Consider the following 20096-nt stretch of genomic DNA (forward strand, 5'->3'; position numbering starts at 1 on the left):
GATTAGTCTGTATTTTTTTTAATTTTCCTATTCACATTGTGATATCAAATTTATCAGAATCTATTAAAATTTATGGTCAAAATAACTCCATCAATGTATTACACTTATACATAGTTTTTCCGTAAGACATTTTAAATTCATTATTTACCATTGAGAATATATCTTTGGTACGTTTACCCTTTAGAAGTTCATAACAAAACGTAGTTCTTGTGGTTCATTATTCAAACATCATTTAGCCAAAACATGTTCAAAGCATCTGTAGTTTTCCATAGGGCAAATATCTCACACTAAATTGTTTTTTTATATCTTCATCCAGTCTTTTTGTCTGTGTACCTTATAGCAATATTTTCTGACAAAGGAATGTATCTTTTTTCATCATACTGTTTTCTATTTTAGACTTTTTTGTAGTTTGAGAGTAGTGTTTCCCCAGGTGATTTGTAGGGTTTTTTTTTTTTTTTTTTTGTCTTTTCTGAAACACCTTAAAGGAGTTTCTAAAGATTTTATTACATTTAGTGAAGAAATGTAAAGAATAAAGCTCTGGACTGAAAGTCACATGACTTTAAATATCACTGAGAAGACTGCAGGAGGTTTGTCTTCACCCTGTGGAAGCTCGGGTGTAAAATGTTAAGTCAAATGTCTTGGCTTCACATGCTCATTAGTTTATATCTCAGGGCATAATAACAACACGTAAATAATAGGTGGCTGTGTTGTATACATCTTCTGGAAAACTGGCTTATTGTCATCTGATTATGCACAATAGGTTTTCACCAGGTGTAGCAAACAACGCACTGGTGGTAGAAGCCTGTGCCATTTTCTGCTGGCTCACTTTCCATAATTAGCATTATCTTTACTCTGAAGTTCCTTTGCAGAAGCCTTTATTAAAATGGGTGTATTTTGTGGATCAATACTGTCCGTGAATCTTCCTAACCAACTCTCATAGTCTGTAGTACAGCACAGTGTCCTGAAGGCGAGTGCTTCTGTCAGTCTCTGAGTGGTACTTGCTACTCTTCCCTGAACGTTACTGGGTGGCCTGCACTTTAGCCTTGACCATGTGGCACGTGGACCATGTGAGCTCACTCTTGTCAGTCTGTATCTCTCTATATATATCGGTGTATGTAATGTTTTGTTTAATGTTTTTGACAAATGTGGAAGATTTTCTATTTCGTGGGTACACATACCTTTGGAGACTATCCAAAGGCAATAAGGAGCTACTGAAAAGCTTTAAGGAAGAAGTAATGCTGGATTTGCATTTTTAATTTTTTTTTAATGTTTTTATTTATTTTTGAGAGAGACCACGCATGAGCAGGGAAGGGGCAGAGAGAGGGGGAGACACAGAATCTGAAGCAGGCTCTAGGCTCTGAGCTCTTGGCACAGAGCCCAACATGGGGCAGGGCCCGAAGTCATGAACGTCGAGATCATGACCTGAGCCGAAGTTGGACGTTCAACTGACGGAGCCACCCAGGCACCCCTGGATATGCATTTTTAATATAACAGCTGGGTATGAAGTGTCTTTTTCTCACACTAGACCATAATGTCTCCATGGATTAATCAATCTCTTACTTTACTTTGTATTCCTAGCATTTACTTTGAAAGAGTAGTAGGCGTTCAATAAAATTTTTTAACTGAAAGGAAATTCTCCTAAATTAGTAATTCTTATCCAGGAGCCACATCAGAATAATCTGTAGTGCTTTGAAAAAAAAATTACATCTATTAATGTTAGTGTTAGCATTCAAGAAAACTCTAAACCTCGTAACATTAGCTTAAATAAGTTAGAGATTCTTTTTTCCACCTTAAAGGAGACAGGAGGTGGGCAGTCTGGGCCTGGTATAGCAGTTTCTGATGTTAAGGGCTATTCCATATATCTGATTTTATGGTCAGCAGGAAGGAACAAAGGGCAAAAATAGGAGTATGCCCTTCCCTTTAAGGAGGTCTGGTGAATTCATAATACTTCTTTGTGGGCAGAATTTAGTCATATTGCCCTAGCTGACAGAATGAGAAATAATCTTTTAGCTGGAGGGCGGTATAGCCAGCTAACAAATTGGGATTCTCCCACAGATAGTGGGAGAAATTATCAATTTCTGTAACAATACACAGGCCTCGTTCATTCCTGGAAGTCTTGATTCAACAGGGCTAGGCTAAAACTAGGCCTTCTAATTTAAAAAAAGGGAAAACCAAACAGATCCTATAGCTGAACCAGATCTACTCTTCATGATGGAGAACCTTGGCTCTAAGCCAGGTTTTGAAGAGAACAGATCTACTAATTCTTGGAATGAGAAATCTTTCTCCTGGAGGGTATGGAGTCAGCCAGATTTCTAATGTAAAATGCCATTTTACAGGGATCTAATCCCTGATGGGGGTCCAAGGAATAGTTTTAACAAATGTTTTGCTGTAGTCTGTGTGCACACCCTGTCCCCATTTTCTTGGTCCACCAAACTGGTAACCTTTACCTTCCTGGCCACCTCCCCCTCACCCATTTCCCTAAAGTGAGACCTCTGCTTCTAAGACTCATGATCATGTATTTCCATCAGCAGTGTTACTGGGCCACATCGTGGATTGGAAAGCTTGTGGGATTTGGAGTTAAAAGACCTTGGTTCCAGTTCTTCCTCTGCTAACCTTTGGCAAGGAACTTAAACCTTATGATCTTCACTTTATGCAATACACACACACACACATTCATATTCCTCATAGAGTTGTTAGGATTTAATGAACTAATAGTATGTAAAAGTGACTTTGAAACTGTAAAATGCTATACATATACTTTATGGGTAGTGGATATAAAATTAGCCCTATGTATACAAATGCTTATGAAATTGTCCTTTTTTTTTTTTTTTTTTTTTTTTTTTTTTTTTTTTTTTTTTTTTTTTTTTTTTTTTTTTTGCTAGATAAACTCATACTGAAGTTAAGAATAATGAGATTTTTAGGGACATTTTTGCTCAGTTATTACTTTCTTGGTAAACATTGAAATATCATAAATACTAGTTGAAGAGATCTTTTCCAAAAAAGTTATTTTGCATTGCTTCAGTGCCTCCTCTACCTCTCCTGTTACTATACACCTTAGGGTTTATTCATTTAAAAATATTGTTGCGATACTTATTTTTAAGCATGTTCCAGGAATCATTCTGGTCAGTAGGGAATACAATTATGAACAGATATTTGATAGAGAGTTAAAAAGCCATGCATGATTAAAAAACTACTTTAAAATAATTAAATACTTTTCAGAATCTTTATTAAATAGGCTGATTTAGAATTTTGCCATTTGTATATAACCTACACTGATTTATTACATTACATTGAAAGTTGTTTGAAGTGTGTTTAATATATACCATTAACATGGCAATTTAGCATTCTCTTCTGTGCATGATACATAAAAATCTTTTGAAACTTTTAATACATTATAATGCAAAATATTATACATTAGAAATTATGCATTGAAGTATGCATAGTACTTATAGGAATATAATCCTGTAAGTGCTACTTCTAGAATATAAAGTATACATGCTTGTGGAAATTTTAATTTAATGTAGATATATCTTAGACTCATTGTCAAGTGATTCAACTTTACAATTGAAAGTGAAAAGTATTTGAGATCACTTGTACCAAATTATTTTAAATGCCAAAACCATTGAAGAAGGCAGTGGAATAAATATGTATTGAATCTACTATTGGTAGTACATTGTAGAAGTGAATTGTTCCACATTGTTATATCGTTGATATATACTACTAATCTCTCATTGATTTTATTTCTTTGGGACATTGTTTTAAAATCAGCCTGATAGAATAATTATGAAATATTCTGAGTTCATATTATTCTAAGTGTTACCACCTTGCTTTTAAAACCCCCCATTTTCTTTTACCAAATATTTCTTTAGTGCCTATTTATTGGGCTCTGTCCTACATGTAGGCATAGCCAGTTATCCCCTCAAATTCCTCCTTAATTTAAATGTCTGAAGATACAGTTGGAAGTAATTGACTTTAACAGATTACTAACAGCTTAACAACCTCCATTGAGGTCATTTTACTTAAAATATGTCAGTAAGTCAACAACCATATATAGGCCCTCATCTTATTTCTTGAGGCGGAACCTAAGAACAGAGAGGCACAGAGGAAATTCCCATTGGGATTTCTTTTCCTCTTGTCTCGAGCCAGGTTGAGGAAGATGGCAATGCCAGTAAGAAAGGGACATTTTTTAATGGTGCCAAGAGCCAGTGAGCATTGACTGTAAATGACAGGAAGAGCAACAGCTGCCCTGTTTGGAGTTGACGAGGTTAGTGTGACTGAGGCTTTGGACAGCCTTGGAAATGATCTCATTTTTCAGGGCAGATTCTCTTGTGTATAGTGTTAAGAGACTAGAGGCTTCTTACTACATAACATGCTGGGATCTGTAAGTCAATGACCTCTTCATTTCTTTTTCTCTGTATCTCGCATATGCACTGAGACAAAAGCAGTTAGGAGAAAAGTTTATTACCTATACCTACGCAGCTAAATCTGTGCCCATTTCTACTGCCTTTCCTCCTGCAACTAAGGGTGGACTTTCTGTGCCCCAACAAAGGCCAACTGTATACTTGTGGATTAGATCGCCTCCTTTTTTGTTTTTTTTAAATGTTTATTTTTGAGAGAGACAGACTGCAAGTGGTGGGGAAGGGGGGGTGGGCTGGACAGAGACAGAGGGAGACACAGAATCTGAAGCAGGCTCCAGGCTCTGAGCTGTCAGCACAGAGCCTGATGCGGGGCTTGAACTCACAAACCATGAGATCATGACCTGAGCCAAAGTCAGTCTCCTTTTTAGCAACCTCAAGAACATCATTCCAGCAATTCTCTCCTCTCACTCTCACATTGATTTCCCCCTCTCTATTGAATCTTTACCATCAATGTAGAAACATGCTGGGGGCACCTGGGTGGCTCATCGGTTAAGCATCTGACTCTTGGTTTCAGCTCAGGTCATGATCTCAGAGTTCAGGGGTTCAAGCCCCATATTGGGCTCTGTGCTGACAGTGTGAGCCTGCTTGGGATTCTCTCTCTCCCTCTCTTACTCTGCCCTTCCCCCACTCGCATGTGCACATGTGCTCTCTCAAAATGTGTTTTCTGTAGTAAAGCATTATTGACTCTCATAGGCCCTTCCAGCAATTGCCCTAGTTGTCTCCTTCCCTTTTTGGCAAAATTTTGGGCTGTACTCTCTCTGTTTCCTTCTCTCATTTTTCGTGACCCACTCCACTCAGATCTTTGCTTTAGTACGCTCTCAGTGCTCCACTGCAAATGCCCGTGACAAATTCATCAGTGATCTCCTCACCAAATACAGAGGTCTTTTCCTAGTTCCCATGTTATTTAGCATTGGTGTTTGGCATAGTTTATCACTTAACTCCTCTTTGAAGTACTTCTCCGAAGCTTACAGGACACCACACACTCCTACTTTTCCTTCTGTCTCTCTTCCTCTCTCTCTCTTTTTTTTTTTTTTTTTTTTTTTTTTTTTTTTTTTTTTCCCTGTGCTGGTTCTTTCTCATTTCCTATCAGAAGAAAAGTCCTTGGATGTCTTCCTATTTATACCTCACTTTCTCCTTTAGTGATTGTTTCTACTCTCATAGCTTAAAATACAATCTATTTGCAAATGACTCTCAGAATTCTCTATCCAGCCTGGACCTCTTCCCTGAACACCAGATTTGATACCGAATTGTCTACTTGACCCCTGCACTTGGCTTTCTGACAGCATCTCAGACTTAACCATGTATGAAACAGAGTTCCTGATGGTCTCTGCTCCCTCTGCAGTCTTCCCCGGTTTAGGTAATGATGGCTCTGTCTTTAGCTTAGGCCAAAACTGTGGAGTTTTGATTTCTCTTTTCTTTCATATCCCATAGGCAGTCTATCAGCAAGTCATTTAGGCCTTCCTACAATGTGTATTCAGGCTATGACTACTTTTCTGCTCTCTTCATTGCTCTTGCCCATCTCATCTTACCCTGACTGTTGGCAGGCAGCCCTTTAAGGGATTTTTCTGATTGGACTCTTGACCTCCCCCTGACTCCTTGTTGGCCAGAGAGACTGTATGCAAATGGAAATCAGATGATGTTACTCCTCTGCTTCAGAACTCTCCAAAAGCTTCCCATCTCAGCATCAAAGCCAGAGTTCTCCCAGCCATCTGCAAGCTTTAAGCCATCTCTCCTCCCCCACCACAACTGCCTTGCAGAACCCGCCTCATCTCCCTGTTCTCCTGTCAGGTCGTCTTTGCTCACTAAGGCACGTTTGTTTTTAAATAAGTGTCTTTTTTTTAGTGGTAGGAAAGACCGAAAAACAAAAAAGGTCTTCAGGAACATAAGGAAGTGCATTACCCTTGAAAAGCAGTGATGGAATGGCATGGAAGAAGGGCATTAGAGTCCATGAAAACTTGAAAATGTGTGTGTAAAGGGGGCGCCTGGCTGGCTCAGTCGGTTAAGCATCCGACTTCGGCTCAGGTCACCATCTCGCGGTTTGTGGGTTCCAGCCCCGTGTCGGGCTCTGTGCTGCCAATGAGGAGCCTAGAGCCTGCTTCAGATTCTGTGACTCCCCCTGTCTCTACCCCTCCCGTGCCCATGCTCTGTCTCTGTCTCTCAATAATAGATAAACGTTAAAAAAAAAACTTTAAAAAAAAATGTGTGTGTAAAGGTGCTTTGTAAATCTATAAAACAAAGTATGTACTATATGGTCATGAGGATATATTTTTACACTTGATTGCGCTTTAGATGTGGGATCAAACCTGAATTTTCTTGTACCCTGGAGGTGAGGGTGTGATTCGGCCTGGCTATGGATTCAGAAGTAATGCTGAGGGTCATTCACGTGAAAGAGCTCCATCCTCTTCTACCAAAACAACTCGGTAGACTTGGAGAAGAGCCCTTACCAGCTGTAAAGGAGCAGACTCACTTTAACAGCTATGTGGCCATTGTGGGGAGTCGCCTAAAGTACGTATCTTTAAAAAAGCCTTGAAGTTAGTATAGTGTTGGTTCTATAACCACAAAATAAAGGTCAATGTAATTCTTTATCTGAGAGATAAAATTAGATGTTTTAAAATCGAAGATCTAGGGCTTCAGAGTTAAGCTAATACATTCTGTGTTGTAGCCACACATCCAATAATAAGAAATAAGGCTAATGCTGTCTAGCTGATGGGAGTGTGGCCAGTTGAAGGTAGCTTACCAGATTGATCGAGGCCAGAATTTCACCTAACCTGTAATTGGATAATTGGACACAGTATTCTGTGAATACTCATCACTTACTCCCCACTTAGTATGCCTTTGCCAGATTTAATTATTGTCTCTGCCTGACTTAACCTCTGTGGAACGTGGGTGAATAACAAGGCACTTTGTAGAACGAGAGTAGATAAAATGTGCGTGCACTGGGTAGCACGTAACTTTTTAAAACTCTTGATTCTTTAGCCAGCATCTGTTCACTGTTGGTGTGAAGAACACTTTGGAAGTGTTCATTGTGAAATTTCACATGCCAGCATGAAAGAGAGTAAGACAATAGATTGTGTTGCTGTGGTTTGAGAAGACTAGTGGAAAGGCTTGTATTTGCGTTAGTCTAAAGTGATACGGACGTGGAGCATATATATGTTTCTTATTAAGTGTGTGATGGTTCAGTCCTTAAATTATTCCTAATAAAGTCTGATCTTTATGTTCACATTGTGATGTGTTAATTTTTGTTATGGGAAAGTTATAGGGCTGAGGGTATAAATTTTGTATTTCACTTTTATATTTAATTTGAAAACATCACCATATTCTAGAAATGTTCTAATGTGATTATAAACCCATATGCTGGACTTCACTGATCATGAACTTCCACTCTGCATACCTTTATCAATAGTTTTGCACTAATTTTTAAATGCCGGGTGGTCCCCTGGTGTTTCTGAAGGCCCGAGATTGGAATTACATCATTCCAGTGATCTAATAGGCTGAAAGGTATGGATGGCCATGAAGTATATTCTTAGATGCCTCTCTAAAGCAATAAAGAGCTCTTCACTGGTGTAGATCTGCTCTCAGGTGCGGTCAGTGTACATGATGAAAGAACTTGCCGTCTTGTGTGCAGTTTTAGAGTGAGCTTTCTTCCTTCAGTGTGGAAGATCCTGTTACTCTTGAAGCAGGTACACGTGCAGCCAGGTCATCAAGGTAAGAGCAGGAGTAGTGGTGCGGCCTCTTCTCCTGCTTGTGCTTCCCACCCCTTTCCCTGCTGGTAAGAGCAACTGAAAGCATGTGTCCAAATAGCAGAAATGAAGGGATGCATATTTCAGATGGTTAAGGATAAATTGGAGTTTGAATAAGATTCTGTTGAGGGAACACTATATTTGGGGGCCTCGATCATTTATTTTGCCACTATTCTAAAAGCTAGATGAATGTAGGTATAAAACTAACATATTTGTAACTAGAAGGGTTAGTTGAGTTACTAAGTTTAGTTGATTCATATGTTGAAAGGTTCAGTGTCAACAGCGTATTTGCATTTTGATGTTTGAAAAGCCAAAAAGAAAGGTAAAGCTAAAGGGAATGGATGAGCAGGGGTGAAGGAGCTTGATTCCTCTTCAGAGGTATTTTTGGAATCTACACATACAACAGTGCTGAAAGATCTTTTCCATTTGAAGAGAGGATCGTTTTGGACATTATGCTCAATTTTGTAGTCCTTGTTTACAGATAAATGAATTGTCTAACCCAAGAAATGGTTGGGTTTTTTTGTTTTAGGTTTATTTTGAGGGAGAGAGAGTGCGCATAGGGGAGGGGCAGAGGGGGAGAGAATCTTAAGTAGGCTTCAAGCCCAGCACAGAGCCCAACACGGGGCTTGATCTCAGAACCTCAAGATCATGACCTGAGCCAGATCAAGAGTCAGATGCTTAACTGACTGAGCCACGCAGGAGCTCCCGTTTCATTTTTAAGTTAACTCCAGCCATAATAGTATTTCCTCTGGAGGTAAAATCCAGATTATAGGGATATTTACAAGTATTTTGCAATTTCTTGAAAATTATATAAGTATTTTTTTCAGTTTTTCACATCTTTGCACGTTTATCATTTATTGCTATTTTTATTTCATGATCACAGCTATAATAATAATAATCTCATTACCGTAATGATAAACACTTAGGTGCCTGAAGACTGGAACTATTCCCAAGATAATGAAAGCTTTACTCCATTTCGGTTATGAACTTAGCATTTCAGTAAAGCTGTGTTTTTAAGTTCTGTCACTCTCCACTTGTTGAACTTGATTATGTGGCTGTCAGGGACTCAGGGCTACAAAGGACTCTGGAGTCAGAACCAAAGGGAAGGGAGCATGCAAGTGGGTGTCAGGAGGTGAAAGGGTGAGATTCAGCAGAGAGTAATTCAGAGAGCAGCAGAGAGGGTTCTGTGGCTCCCAAGACCCAGAGCCAGAACTTCGGACCTGGAGGAGGTTGTAGAGTACCCCCATCCGGTGCTTTTCAAACTGTTGGAACAGCCCCCACTTTGGATGGAGGCCAAAGAAAGCCATAGCGCTCCTGAGTGTACCAGTGTCACCCAGTGCAGCTTTGGAAAGCCTCTATTTCTTGTGTTGGGGTTATTTCTGAGATGGGTTCTGCTCTGCCCAAGTTAAAACACACACACACAAGTTTGGAGACTACTGATAGAAGGTTCCACTGTTGTCTAATAATCTAATTTTCAGGCAAGGCAGTTAAAGAACACGAGACTTCTGTGATTGCACAGTGGGTAATGGCAGACCCTTTGGAATAGAAGTTGGGGGAGATTGCAGAATAGTTGTGATTTCTAGAGTTCCAATATCAAGACAGGTGAAACTGTCCACACCAAATCTAGCACCTGCTATTTTACAGGAGGATCAGCTTACTTAAATTTCAGAGGGTATTAGTTAACTGCAAAGGTTGAGATGCTCTTGAATTAGGAAGAATGGATGATCTCATTAAAAGATGAAAAATGAAACCAGGCATTACCTTTTTTTATAATCTTTTTGTTGTTGTTAGTGTACTAAATTCAAGGTAAAATAGAGAACCATAACCAAAATATGGAATTGAAAAATGGAAGTTAAAATGTCATTATGTGGCCACTCATTTCCTTTCATTTGATACTCCAGCTCTTTCAGAAGTAAACTCGAGGATTGTATCTTATACTTTGATGTGGTATACATTTTAATATTTAGAATGGTTTTAATTATTTTAGTCAAAATGGGCTTAATTTCATGATTAATGTCAGAGAGAGATACTCTGTCTTTTTTAAATTTTATCTGACTTCTAAATTGGCTCACGTTCTTATACTAGAATCTTGATCATTTGAGCCAAATTTGCTAGTCTTAATCTATTTTCATTAGCTAGAGCTGTTGTGAGAAAAGGCCCCACAGGAAGAACAGAATTAGCTTAGTAATTGTGCTCATTCATCTGTGCATGCATATAACACAACTGTTTTCATTTCTGATGTTGTGATGGAACTGGATCAAAAGCAAATAAATTTTACATCCCTTTGAATAAGCGTATGTCTCCTGTCACTGAAGTCTTTTTTTGTGTATCTGTTTTCTTGCAGGTGAGGAATTTTAAATTGGAACAGGAGCAAGAAAAAAACAAAATTTTGTCAGAAGCACTGGAGACTCTGGCCACTGAACACCATGAATTAGAGCGATCTCTGGTTGAAGGCTCGCCACCCCACAGCATCCTCAGCGAAGACGAGTTCTATGATGCACTATCAGGTAAGTCTAGAATCCTGCCACCTGTGTTGTGGGTGGTTTGAAGCCCACCACCTGAACGTCTTCTTAGAGATGTCACCTGCAGTGTCCTGGAGAGAGCAGAGGACATGTAGCACCACAGCTCCCCACACAGTTTCTCTTTGTTGTGGGGGTACTGAGGCAGGAGGCTGCGAGTTGGGACTGAGTCCACCAACATGGATGGAGAGGGAGTGCTGTGAAAACTCAAGAATTTGTTCAGTGACCATTAAATACCTCCTACTTCAGGGTGCTATTGTATGTTTAAGGGTAGAGCAAGGGACAGTTTCTGTCATCAGAGAGTACTGTGAAACCTTAAAGGACAGAGAGGAGTATGGTGGTTGCGGTCCAGTATGCTGAGTGCCAAAGAGGGGAAATGGCAGTGTGGCTGGAGCAGAGAAAAGAAGTGCTTAGTTGTGCCTCAGAAATACATGCCAAAATGAGCAGGGATCCCACAGCCTAAATTGGAATCCTGCTTCTTACACCAGCTGGCTGTGTGACCTTGGGCAAGTTCTGTGACCTCTAGTTCTCTGTTCACACATATTTAAAATGGGGATAATTACAGTATCCATTTCATCAGGCTGAGTCAGGATTAAATGAGTTCCTGTGTGTAAACTGTGTTTAGGACCATGCCTGTCATGTCCAAGGTGCTCCAAAAAAGGAGATGTGTGGGGAGGTGGGACTGACTTGGGAGGGGATGTCCCACTAAGTAGTTAGGACCTTTGAGGAATTTGCTTTAGAATTTTTGAGGTGGGGTGCTTGAAGGAGTGGCTGCAGACGAGTGAGGCTGAAACTAACTCTTATTTGAGGAAATCAAGTTATTACAGAATAGGTGGACATACGCAATTACTGGTCTCGTAGAATTTGACCGTGGAAGCGGGAGACCTCCGTGAACAGGGAGTGAAAGGGTCACATTCACAGTAGGAGATTAAAGGAAGTGCAGTGAGAAGTAAGAGAAATGGGAATGAAAGAAGATTGGGTTGAGGAAATGAAAGACAACAGTGTGATCATATAGGACAGGGAAAATGGTTGTTGCTAGGCTTACAGAGAAGAGATTCGTTATGTAAGGTAAACAGATTCGTTATTGTGGGAAGTGTGATATAATCAAAAGAATGGGAAAAGTAATTTTAATAGCCAGATTATGGAGTAGAAAAGATGATACTGATGATGATGTTGTCATTTGGATAAGGCATTTGTGAAAGGAGTGACTCATTGGGAAGAGAAAGTGAAGCTAGGATTTGAAGGCAGTGAGGTAAGTGATGAGGCAAAGGAAGTATTTAACACAACTGAGGGAAGTGGGGGGTGGGGGGCGGGAATGACATCGGAGCCTGCCAGGATTTTTTCACACCTACCCTGGGCCAAGTCCAGTAGTGTTATCTCCTATATTCCTTCCGTTTGGGGACATCCAAAAGAGAAAGTCACTAGAGGGATCATAGGATTAAGTGCAAAAAGATCTGAATATAAAAGAGCCCAGACACTTGAGCTGCTCATCTTTCCCCCACCCCGCCTCCCCCAGGCCATCATTATTTCTTTTTTTTTCTTTTTCTTTTTCTTTTTTTTTAATTTACATCCAAGTTAGTTAGCATATGGTGCAACAGTGATTTCAGGAGTAGATTCCTTAATGCCCCTTATCCATTTAGCCCATCCCCCCTTCCACACCCCCTCCAGTAACCCTCTGTTTGTTCTCCATATTTAAGAGTCTCTTATGTTTTGTCGCCCTCCCTGTTTTTATATCTTTGTTTCCCTTCCCTTATGTTCATGTGTTTTGTATCTTAAAGTCCTCCTATCAGTGAAGTCATATGAAATTTGTCTTTCTCTAATTTCACTTATCATAATACCCTCTAGTTCCATCCACGTAGTTGCAAATGGCAAGATTTCATTCTTTTTGATTGCCTACTAATACTTCATTGTATATGTATATGTACCACATCTTTTTTATCCATCCAGTGATGGACATTCGGGCTCTTTCCATACTTTGGCTATTGTTGATAATGCTGCTGTAAACATTGGGGTGCATGTGTCCCTTCAAAACAGCATACCTGTATCCCTTGGCTAAATACCTAGCAGTGTAATTGCTGGGTCAGAGGGTAGTTCTATTTTAATTTTTTGAGTAACCTCCATACTATTGTCCAGAGTGGCTGCACCAGCTTGCATTCCCACCAGCAGTGCAAAAAAGATCCTCTTTCTCCTCATCCTCGCCAACATCTGTTGTTGCCTGAGTTGTTAATGTTAGCCATTCTGACAGGTGAAAGGTAGTATCTCATTGTGGTTTTGAATTGTATTTCCCTGATGATGAGTGATGTTGAGCATTTTTTCATGTGTCAGTTGGCCATCTGGATGTCTTCTTTGGAGAAGTGTCTATTCATGTCTTTTGCCCATTTCTTCATTGGATTATTTGTTTTTTGGGTGTTGAGTTTGATAAGCTCTTCATAGATTTTGGATACTAACCCTTTATCTGATAAGTCGTTTGCAAATATCTTCTTCCATTCTGTCAGTTGCCTTTTAGTTTTGCTGGTTTTTCCTTCGCTGTGTAGAAGCTTTTTATTTTGATGAGGTCCCAATAGTTAACTCTTGGTTTTGTTTCCCTTGCCTCCGGAAATGTGTTGAGTAAGATGTTGCTACAGCCAAGATCAAAGAGGTTTTTGCCTGCTTTTCTCCTCGCGGATTTTGATGGCTTCCTGTCTTATGTTTAGGTCTTTCATCCATTTTGAGTTTATTTTTCTGTATGGTGTAAGAAAGTGGTACAGGTTCATTCTTCTACGTGTCTCCAGTTTTCCCAGCGCCACTTGCTTAAGAGACTGTCTTTATTCCATTGGATATTTTTTCCTGCTTTGTCAAAGATGAATTGGCCATACATTTGTGCGTCCATTTCTGGGTTCTCTATTCTGTTCCAGTGTCTGTTTTTGTGCCACAGCTGCTCATCTTTTATGTTTTTTTTAAGAGAGAAAAAATTTAATGTTCATGAAAAAAATTGTAATAATTCAATATGAAAGTGTGTGCGTTACTCAGTGAAATTTTCCCTTCGTCCCTTATCCTAATGTACAGTCTTCCTTGGAAGTTCTTATAGCCTGATATATTCTCTTCCAGGCCTTTTAAAAGCATTCCCATGTGTATGCGTATGTTTACATACAGCTTTGTTTTGTTTTGTTTTGTTTTTAATCAGGAATGGAAGTAGCTGTATCATTGTTCTGGAGTTGCATTTTTGTTCTTTTTTTTAATGTTTATTTTGAGAGGGAGGGAGAGAGAGAGAGAGCGTGCACAAGTTGGGGAGGGGCAGGGAGAGAGAGGAATCCAAAGAATCTGATAGCTTGGAATCTGCTGATAGCTTGGAGCCTGAATCAGGGCTGGATCTCATGAACCCTGAGATCATGACCTGAGCTGAAATCAGGACTCAGACGCTTAACTGAGCCACCCACATGCCCCTGGATCTGTGTTGTCATGTAACGACATAACTTGGAAATTTTTCCCATCAGTAGTACAACTCTAGCTCATTCTTTTTAAAGGTTGTATAAAAGTCCGTGATATGATTCACCACTGTTTTCTTGATTATTCTCTACTTGATAGACATTTAGCAGCTACTGTCATCTTTCTGCTTCTCAGACATATTTTAACGCTCAAAACACTCTCCAAAATCAGTCTTCTCTGGGACGAGAAGATAAAAAGAACTGTAGTCCCTAGGTGAGGATTGGCAAGTACATCGCATCTCGAGTACCAATTCAGATTGGTTTGCAGTACCTGCTGCTTTAAGGTTGGCTGTGTTGAGAAGGACCCTGAGGCTGAGTGCAGGTGCCTTGGTCAGTCAGCATGTGGCACCAGGGCTGTAGAAATGAAGGAGAGGGCAGGTGCCATGCCTTTGCTCCTTCCTGCCCTAAAGGACTCACCTGAGTTTTGTTACCCTTGCCTCAACAGTAGCCTTTCTGTGGCCACTCTTACTGTTTCCTGCTAGAAATCTTGCAAATCATTTGCAGTGTAGAACTGCATTAAAATTAAGAATCAGAAGCCCCAGCTTCAAGTCTTGAGTTGCTGATGACCCCGCCAAATAATTCATTGAGGTATAAAAGCCGTCCTTTGGGAATGACTTCATCTTCTCACTATAGTCTTCACACTTCACCCTCACTCCCACTTCATTCTTCCTTTCTGTTAAAAAAAGAAGAGAGGCGCCTGGGTGGCTCAGTCAGTTGGGCTTCCTACTTCGGCTCAGGTCATGATTCATGGATTCAATCCTCATGTCAGGCTCTGTGCTGACCGCTCAGAGCCTGGAGCCTGCTTCAGAGTCTGTGTCTCCCTCTCTCTCTCTCTCTCTCTCTCTGCCCCTCCCCCACTCACGTTCCATCTCTGTCTCTCAAAAAAATGAATGAACATTAAAAAAAAATTTTTGGGGGGGCGCCTGGGTGGCGCAGTCGGTTAAGCTTCCGACTTCAGCCAGGTCACGATCTCGTGGTCTGTGAGTTCGAGCCCCACGTCAGGCTCTGGGCTGATGGCTCAGAGCCTGGAGCCTGTTTCCGATTCTGTGTCTCCCTCTCTCTCTGTCCCTCCCCTGTTGATGCTCTGTCTCTCTCTGTCCCAAAAATAAATAAACGTTGGAAAAAAAAAAATTAAAAAAAAAAAATTTTTTTTTAAAGAGAAGAAATGTTCTTCCTCAATTGAAGCCATTCTTTCCTCATATCATATATTCATGTACCCATCTCCTTGTACCTTCTCAAGAACTTTTGTTATTGTTTCTTCTGCCGTCATTTTTATATCACATCATTTTATTTATTTATTTATTTATTTATTTATTTATTACTTTTTAATGTTTATTATTTGAGAGAGAGAGAGAGAAAGAGACAGAGAGCAAGCAGGGGAGGGGCAGAGAGAGAGGGAGACACAGAATCCAAAGCAGGCTTCAGACTCTGAGCTGCCAGCACAGAGCCTGATGGGGCTCGAACCCACAGACAGAGAGATCATGACCTGAGCTGAAGTCGCCCGCCCAACCGATTGAGCCACCCAGGCACCCCAATTTTATTTATTTTTTTAAGAGAGAGCACAAGCAGAGGAGGGACAGAGAGAGTGGGAAAGAATCCCAAGCATGTTCTGCACTATCACCACAGTGCCCAATGTGGGGCTCGATCTCACAAACCATGAGATCATGACCTGAGCCAAAACCGAAGGTTGGACACTTAACCGACTGAGCCACCCAGGCACCCCCAATATCACATCATTTTAAATACTAACTTAGCATTCTGTAGTAGTTTCCTGTCGCTGCTATGACAGATTACCACAAATGTCTTTGAACAATGCAGATTTATTTTCTTATGGTCCTGGATGTCAGAAGTTCCAAAGTTGAGGTCTTGGCAGGGCTGTGTTTTCTTCTGGAGGCTATGGGAAAGAGTCTGTTTCCCTGACTTCTTTAGTTTCTGGAGACCACCTGCATTCCTTGACTTGAGACCCCATCCTCTGTCTTCAAAGCCAGCAGTGTGACATCTTCCAAGCTCTCTCACTGACTCAGACTTTTCTCCCTCACTTTTTAAAGGACTTTAGGTGGGGCGCCTGGGTGGCTCAGTTGGTTAAGCGTCCGACTTCAGCTCAGGTCACGATCTCGCCGTACGCGAGTTCGAGCCCCGCGTCGGGCTCTGGACTGATGGCTCAGAGCCTGGAGCCTGCTTCCAATTCTGTGTCTCCCTCTCTCTCTGCCCCTCCCCCGTTCATGCTCTGTCTCTCTCTGTCTCAAAAATAAATAAACGTTAAAAAAAAAAAAAAATTAAAGGACTTTAGGAATTACAGTGGGCCCGCCCAGATAATCCAGGGTAACCTACCTGTCTCAAGGTCCTTAATCACATCTGCAGAGTCCTCTTACCATACCAGGTAATCTATCCACAGGTGCCACAGGTTAGGACGTGGACATGTTTGGGGGACCATTATTCTGACTACCACATTTATATCTCTAACTCAGACTCAGCTGTCAGCTGGATAAATAAAAAATGAATTTTTGATCTTTCTCCCAGATCCTCTTCCTGGGGTTTGCCTCATTTTAGTGCATAGCACTTCTCTCCTCTCAAAGCCAGAAACCTAGGAGTGATTTTTGACATTCATGTAACACATCCATGAAACCCAGCCCAAAGCTTGTCCATTCTACCTTCAAATCATACCTCAAAGCCATATATGTTCTGTTATTATCGTGTAGGGTTAAAAGGTAGGTGCTGGGACAAGAGGCTGTTGATAAATTGTCACTCTACCGATTCCTATGCCCTTTGGAAAGTTACTTCACTTTTCTGTGCCTCATTTCTTTATCTGCAGATGGGTTATAAGATAATGATAAATACTTAAAACAGTGTCTGGCACTCTGAGCTCTTGTTATCATCACCTGCGCTATGCCCAATTTTGTCTAGCCTCTTACCTACCATGCTTCCAGCCTTGCCTTCCTGGAGTTCACTCTGTGCACACACCCACGGTGGCACTTTGTAGACGTCATGTCATTGCATTCCCCTGCCTGGAATCCTGTGGTGGCTTCTCATTGCACCGAGAATAAAAATCAGACTCCTTAACCGGCCTTCAAGGCTCTTGACATGATCCAGATCCTGCCTGTGTTGTCAAGTCAGGCTTGTCTTCTTGTTCCCTTCCCCTCACTAGCCTTACGGACTTCGTCCAGCCCTCAAACATAGTAGTGGCAGCAGGCTATTGGATGTGGCGTGAAATAAGACCAAGAGAAAGTATGCAAACCTGTATTACACATAAAGCTTATTTTTATTTATTTTTGTTTTCTGTGTTTTTGAGAGAGAGTCTGAGTGTGAGTAGGGAGTGGCAGAGAGGGAGAGATACTTAAGCAGGCCCCACACCCACTGTGGAGCCCAACCTGGGGCTGGATCTCACAGCTGGGAGATCGTGAGCTAAGCCAAAGAGCCTGGAGCCTGCTTCAGATTCTGTGTCTCCCTCTCTCTCTTCCCCTCCCCTGCTCACACGCTCACACTCTGTCTCTCAAAAATAATATTAAAAGAAAAAAATTTAAAAAAAAAAAAGCTTTTTTTAATAGGGGTCTCAACAGTAAAAGATTAAATCAAGCTAATATTTAAAAGATGTGAAAAGATTTTTAAAAATTCTTCTCTTAAAATATTTGTAAATTACTTTGACTAAATGTTTGATCTTTTTAAAGTTGCTTGCTTACAACTTGTGTTACTTCCTTTAAAATAATAGGGTAATTTTATTTGTTTAGACATGAAATCCATGTGACTTCCTGTTTTCCCTTCACTACTTTTCCCTTATGTCCCTTTAGGTTTTTGCCAATAAGCTGGATCAATGAAAATCTAGTACAGTGGGTGAGACAAACCTTGATGCAAGCATACAGTATAGCCTAATTTTTCCAGCCCCATGGGATCTCTTGATCATATAAAAATTGTTTTTTCAGTATTCTCAGTGAGTAAAGGTTTCATAAAATTCCATAAAGCAAACAGATTTCTTTTTCACAATTTGAATTCTATTATGTAACATGATCTGAAAGGAGCTACATCTTTGTGTGCGTGTGTGTGTAAGAAAAGAAATGTTTATATTGAGTGAGATTGCTGCTCTTACTGTCAGTGACCACCTCCTGGCATACGGCTAAACGTTCGTGCATACTGAAGCAAAAAAATGGAAGAAGAAACTAACAGATAGCTGATTCTGTAGAACATAGTCCATTCTGTGAGCAAATAAAGTACAGAAATACATAGAAAGAACCACTTTAAGGAAGAAGAGAGTGGTTCCTCTTTCATATTCCTACCCTTTCTGTTTCACTTTTACTTTATTGCTACCCTGTTCTACCAGAGGTCTCAAATACCTCTCAAGTACTTCCCCTCCCAGTAGTCTTTCCTGACTCCCCCTGGCAGAATTAATCCTCTCTTCTTTTGTGCTCCCTTGTTGACACTCCTTTATAGCCCCTTTCATTGTACTGTGCTGGTCTCTGTATGATCATGGTTGCCCTGTCTACTTAAATCCCTGAGTTCCTTTCTAAATGTTGAGTACAAGTTTTGAACAAATGCCACTGATATTTCTGTCCTCCCTAAAAATATATTGGTATTCAATACAAGCACAAGAGGATCAGTAATGCCTGCTGCATGTTGCACTTTGGGTTCTGTGTAGCAGAGGAGGGATGGCAGACCATCCCCGGGAGTGAGCCTGGGTGAGGTGGTAGTAAAAGATACAATTTGTTCTTGAGGAATTTACACTCTGGTTGGAGGTTTGAGACCTGCTCATGGCAGTGGGGGGTAGGGGGGGAATGAAAAAGTTGCTAAGAAAGGGAGACAGTTCGGGGTGCCTGACTTTGTGAATCCGTAATATGCTAAGGAATTACTCTTGAAACATTTGTGGCTGCTATTCTTTAGAACTGGTCTGAGAAGTTTCACCGAAATTCCTGCCTTTTGGGTATTATAACTTCAAAATATATTGGTTTTCTTACTGTCTGTTCATTTTCCTTTTTTAGAAAACATGTTGAGATCAGTTGCTCAAGAAAGGCTTTCTTGCTAGGTTTTCCTCTTAATGCTATTTTGGTCGAAATGTGCATGAATAATGCATACGGTCCAATAGTGTAGACTGGCAAAACCAATAGACAGTTATGTCATGAAATTGAACCCAGTTTTAGCATTTCTCAGCAGTTGCAAGGGTGGGTGCTTATGTCTTTTTGAGTCAAAACTTTCAAAATGGAAACAATTTTGGTTTTGTTGGGAGGAGAGGAACACAGGAACAGTTAGGACCTATGTCAAATAAAGTTTAATCCAGTAAGTAGTACAGGTAATAGTGGAGAACAAGTGATCCCATCTGCACTGACATTTTATGTATAGAAGACACAGGATCTGACCAAGGCGGTCAGCGTTACTGAGAAGAAGGTAGTTCTGTGTACACTGTTCTTTATGTTCCCAGGTCCGGTGTTCTTTCCTTCTACAGTTTACTTTATTTTTAAATGTTTATTTACTTATTTTTGAGAGAGGCAAAGTGCGAGAGGTGGAGGGGCAGAGAGAGACACACAGAATCTGAAGCAGGCTCCAAGCAGGCTCTGAGTTGTCAGCACAGAGCCCGATGCGGGGCTCTAACCCACAAACCGTAAGATCATGACCTGGGTCGAAGTCGGATGCTTAACCAACTGAGTCATCCGGGCGCCCCTCCTTCTACAGTTTATTTTTGAAATAACTTCATTTCTTATCTGGCCCTTTTCTGTGTGTCCTTTAACTGTAGTCCGCACCTGCCTAGTATTTGGCCCTGTCAACCACCAATGTATTCCTAGCACTTATTTGTCTCTTGTTCCCCCCTTCACTTTTTTTTTTTTTTTTTTTTTTTTTTGAGAATGAGGTATACTGCCTTGTTCTTGTCCTTTTTCTTGTGATATAACTTTTGGTGTATGCCTTCCTTATAGCAACACTACATTTCCCTTAACTGCAGAAATCTTGTACTAACTTCTGTGTTTTGTCTACTGC

At 40.6% G+C, this 20096-nt stretch overlaps 1 protein-coding gene across 1 annotated transcript in view; it reads left to right on the plus strand.

Annotated features, from left to right (window-relative positions):
• The window catches only part of OSBPL1A (oxysterol binding protein like 1A), a 245650-nt gene that overhangs the window by 129582 nt on the left and 95972 nt on the right, over positions 1-20096 (plus strand). Inside the window, 1 exon segment of the mRNA XM_030335766.2 lies at positions 10503-10665. Coding sequence (XP_030191626.1) covers positions 10503-10665 — 163 coding nt within the window.

Source organism: Lynx canadensis, chromosome D3, assembly GCF_007474595.2.
Source record: "Lynx canadensis isolate LIC74 chromosome D3, mLynCan4.pri.v2, whole genome shotgun sequence".
In the NCBI taxonomy this organism is placed as follows: Eukaryota; Metazoa; Chordata; class Mammalia; order Carnivora; family Felidae; genus Lynx; species Lynx canadensis.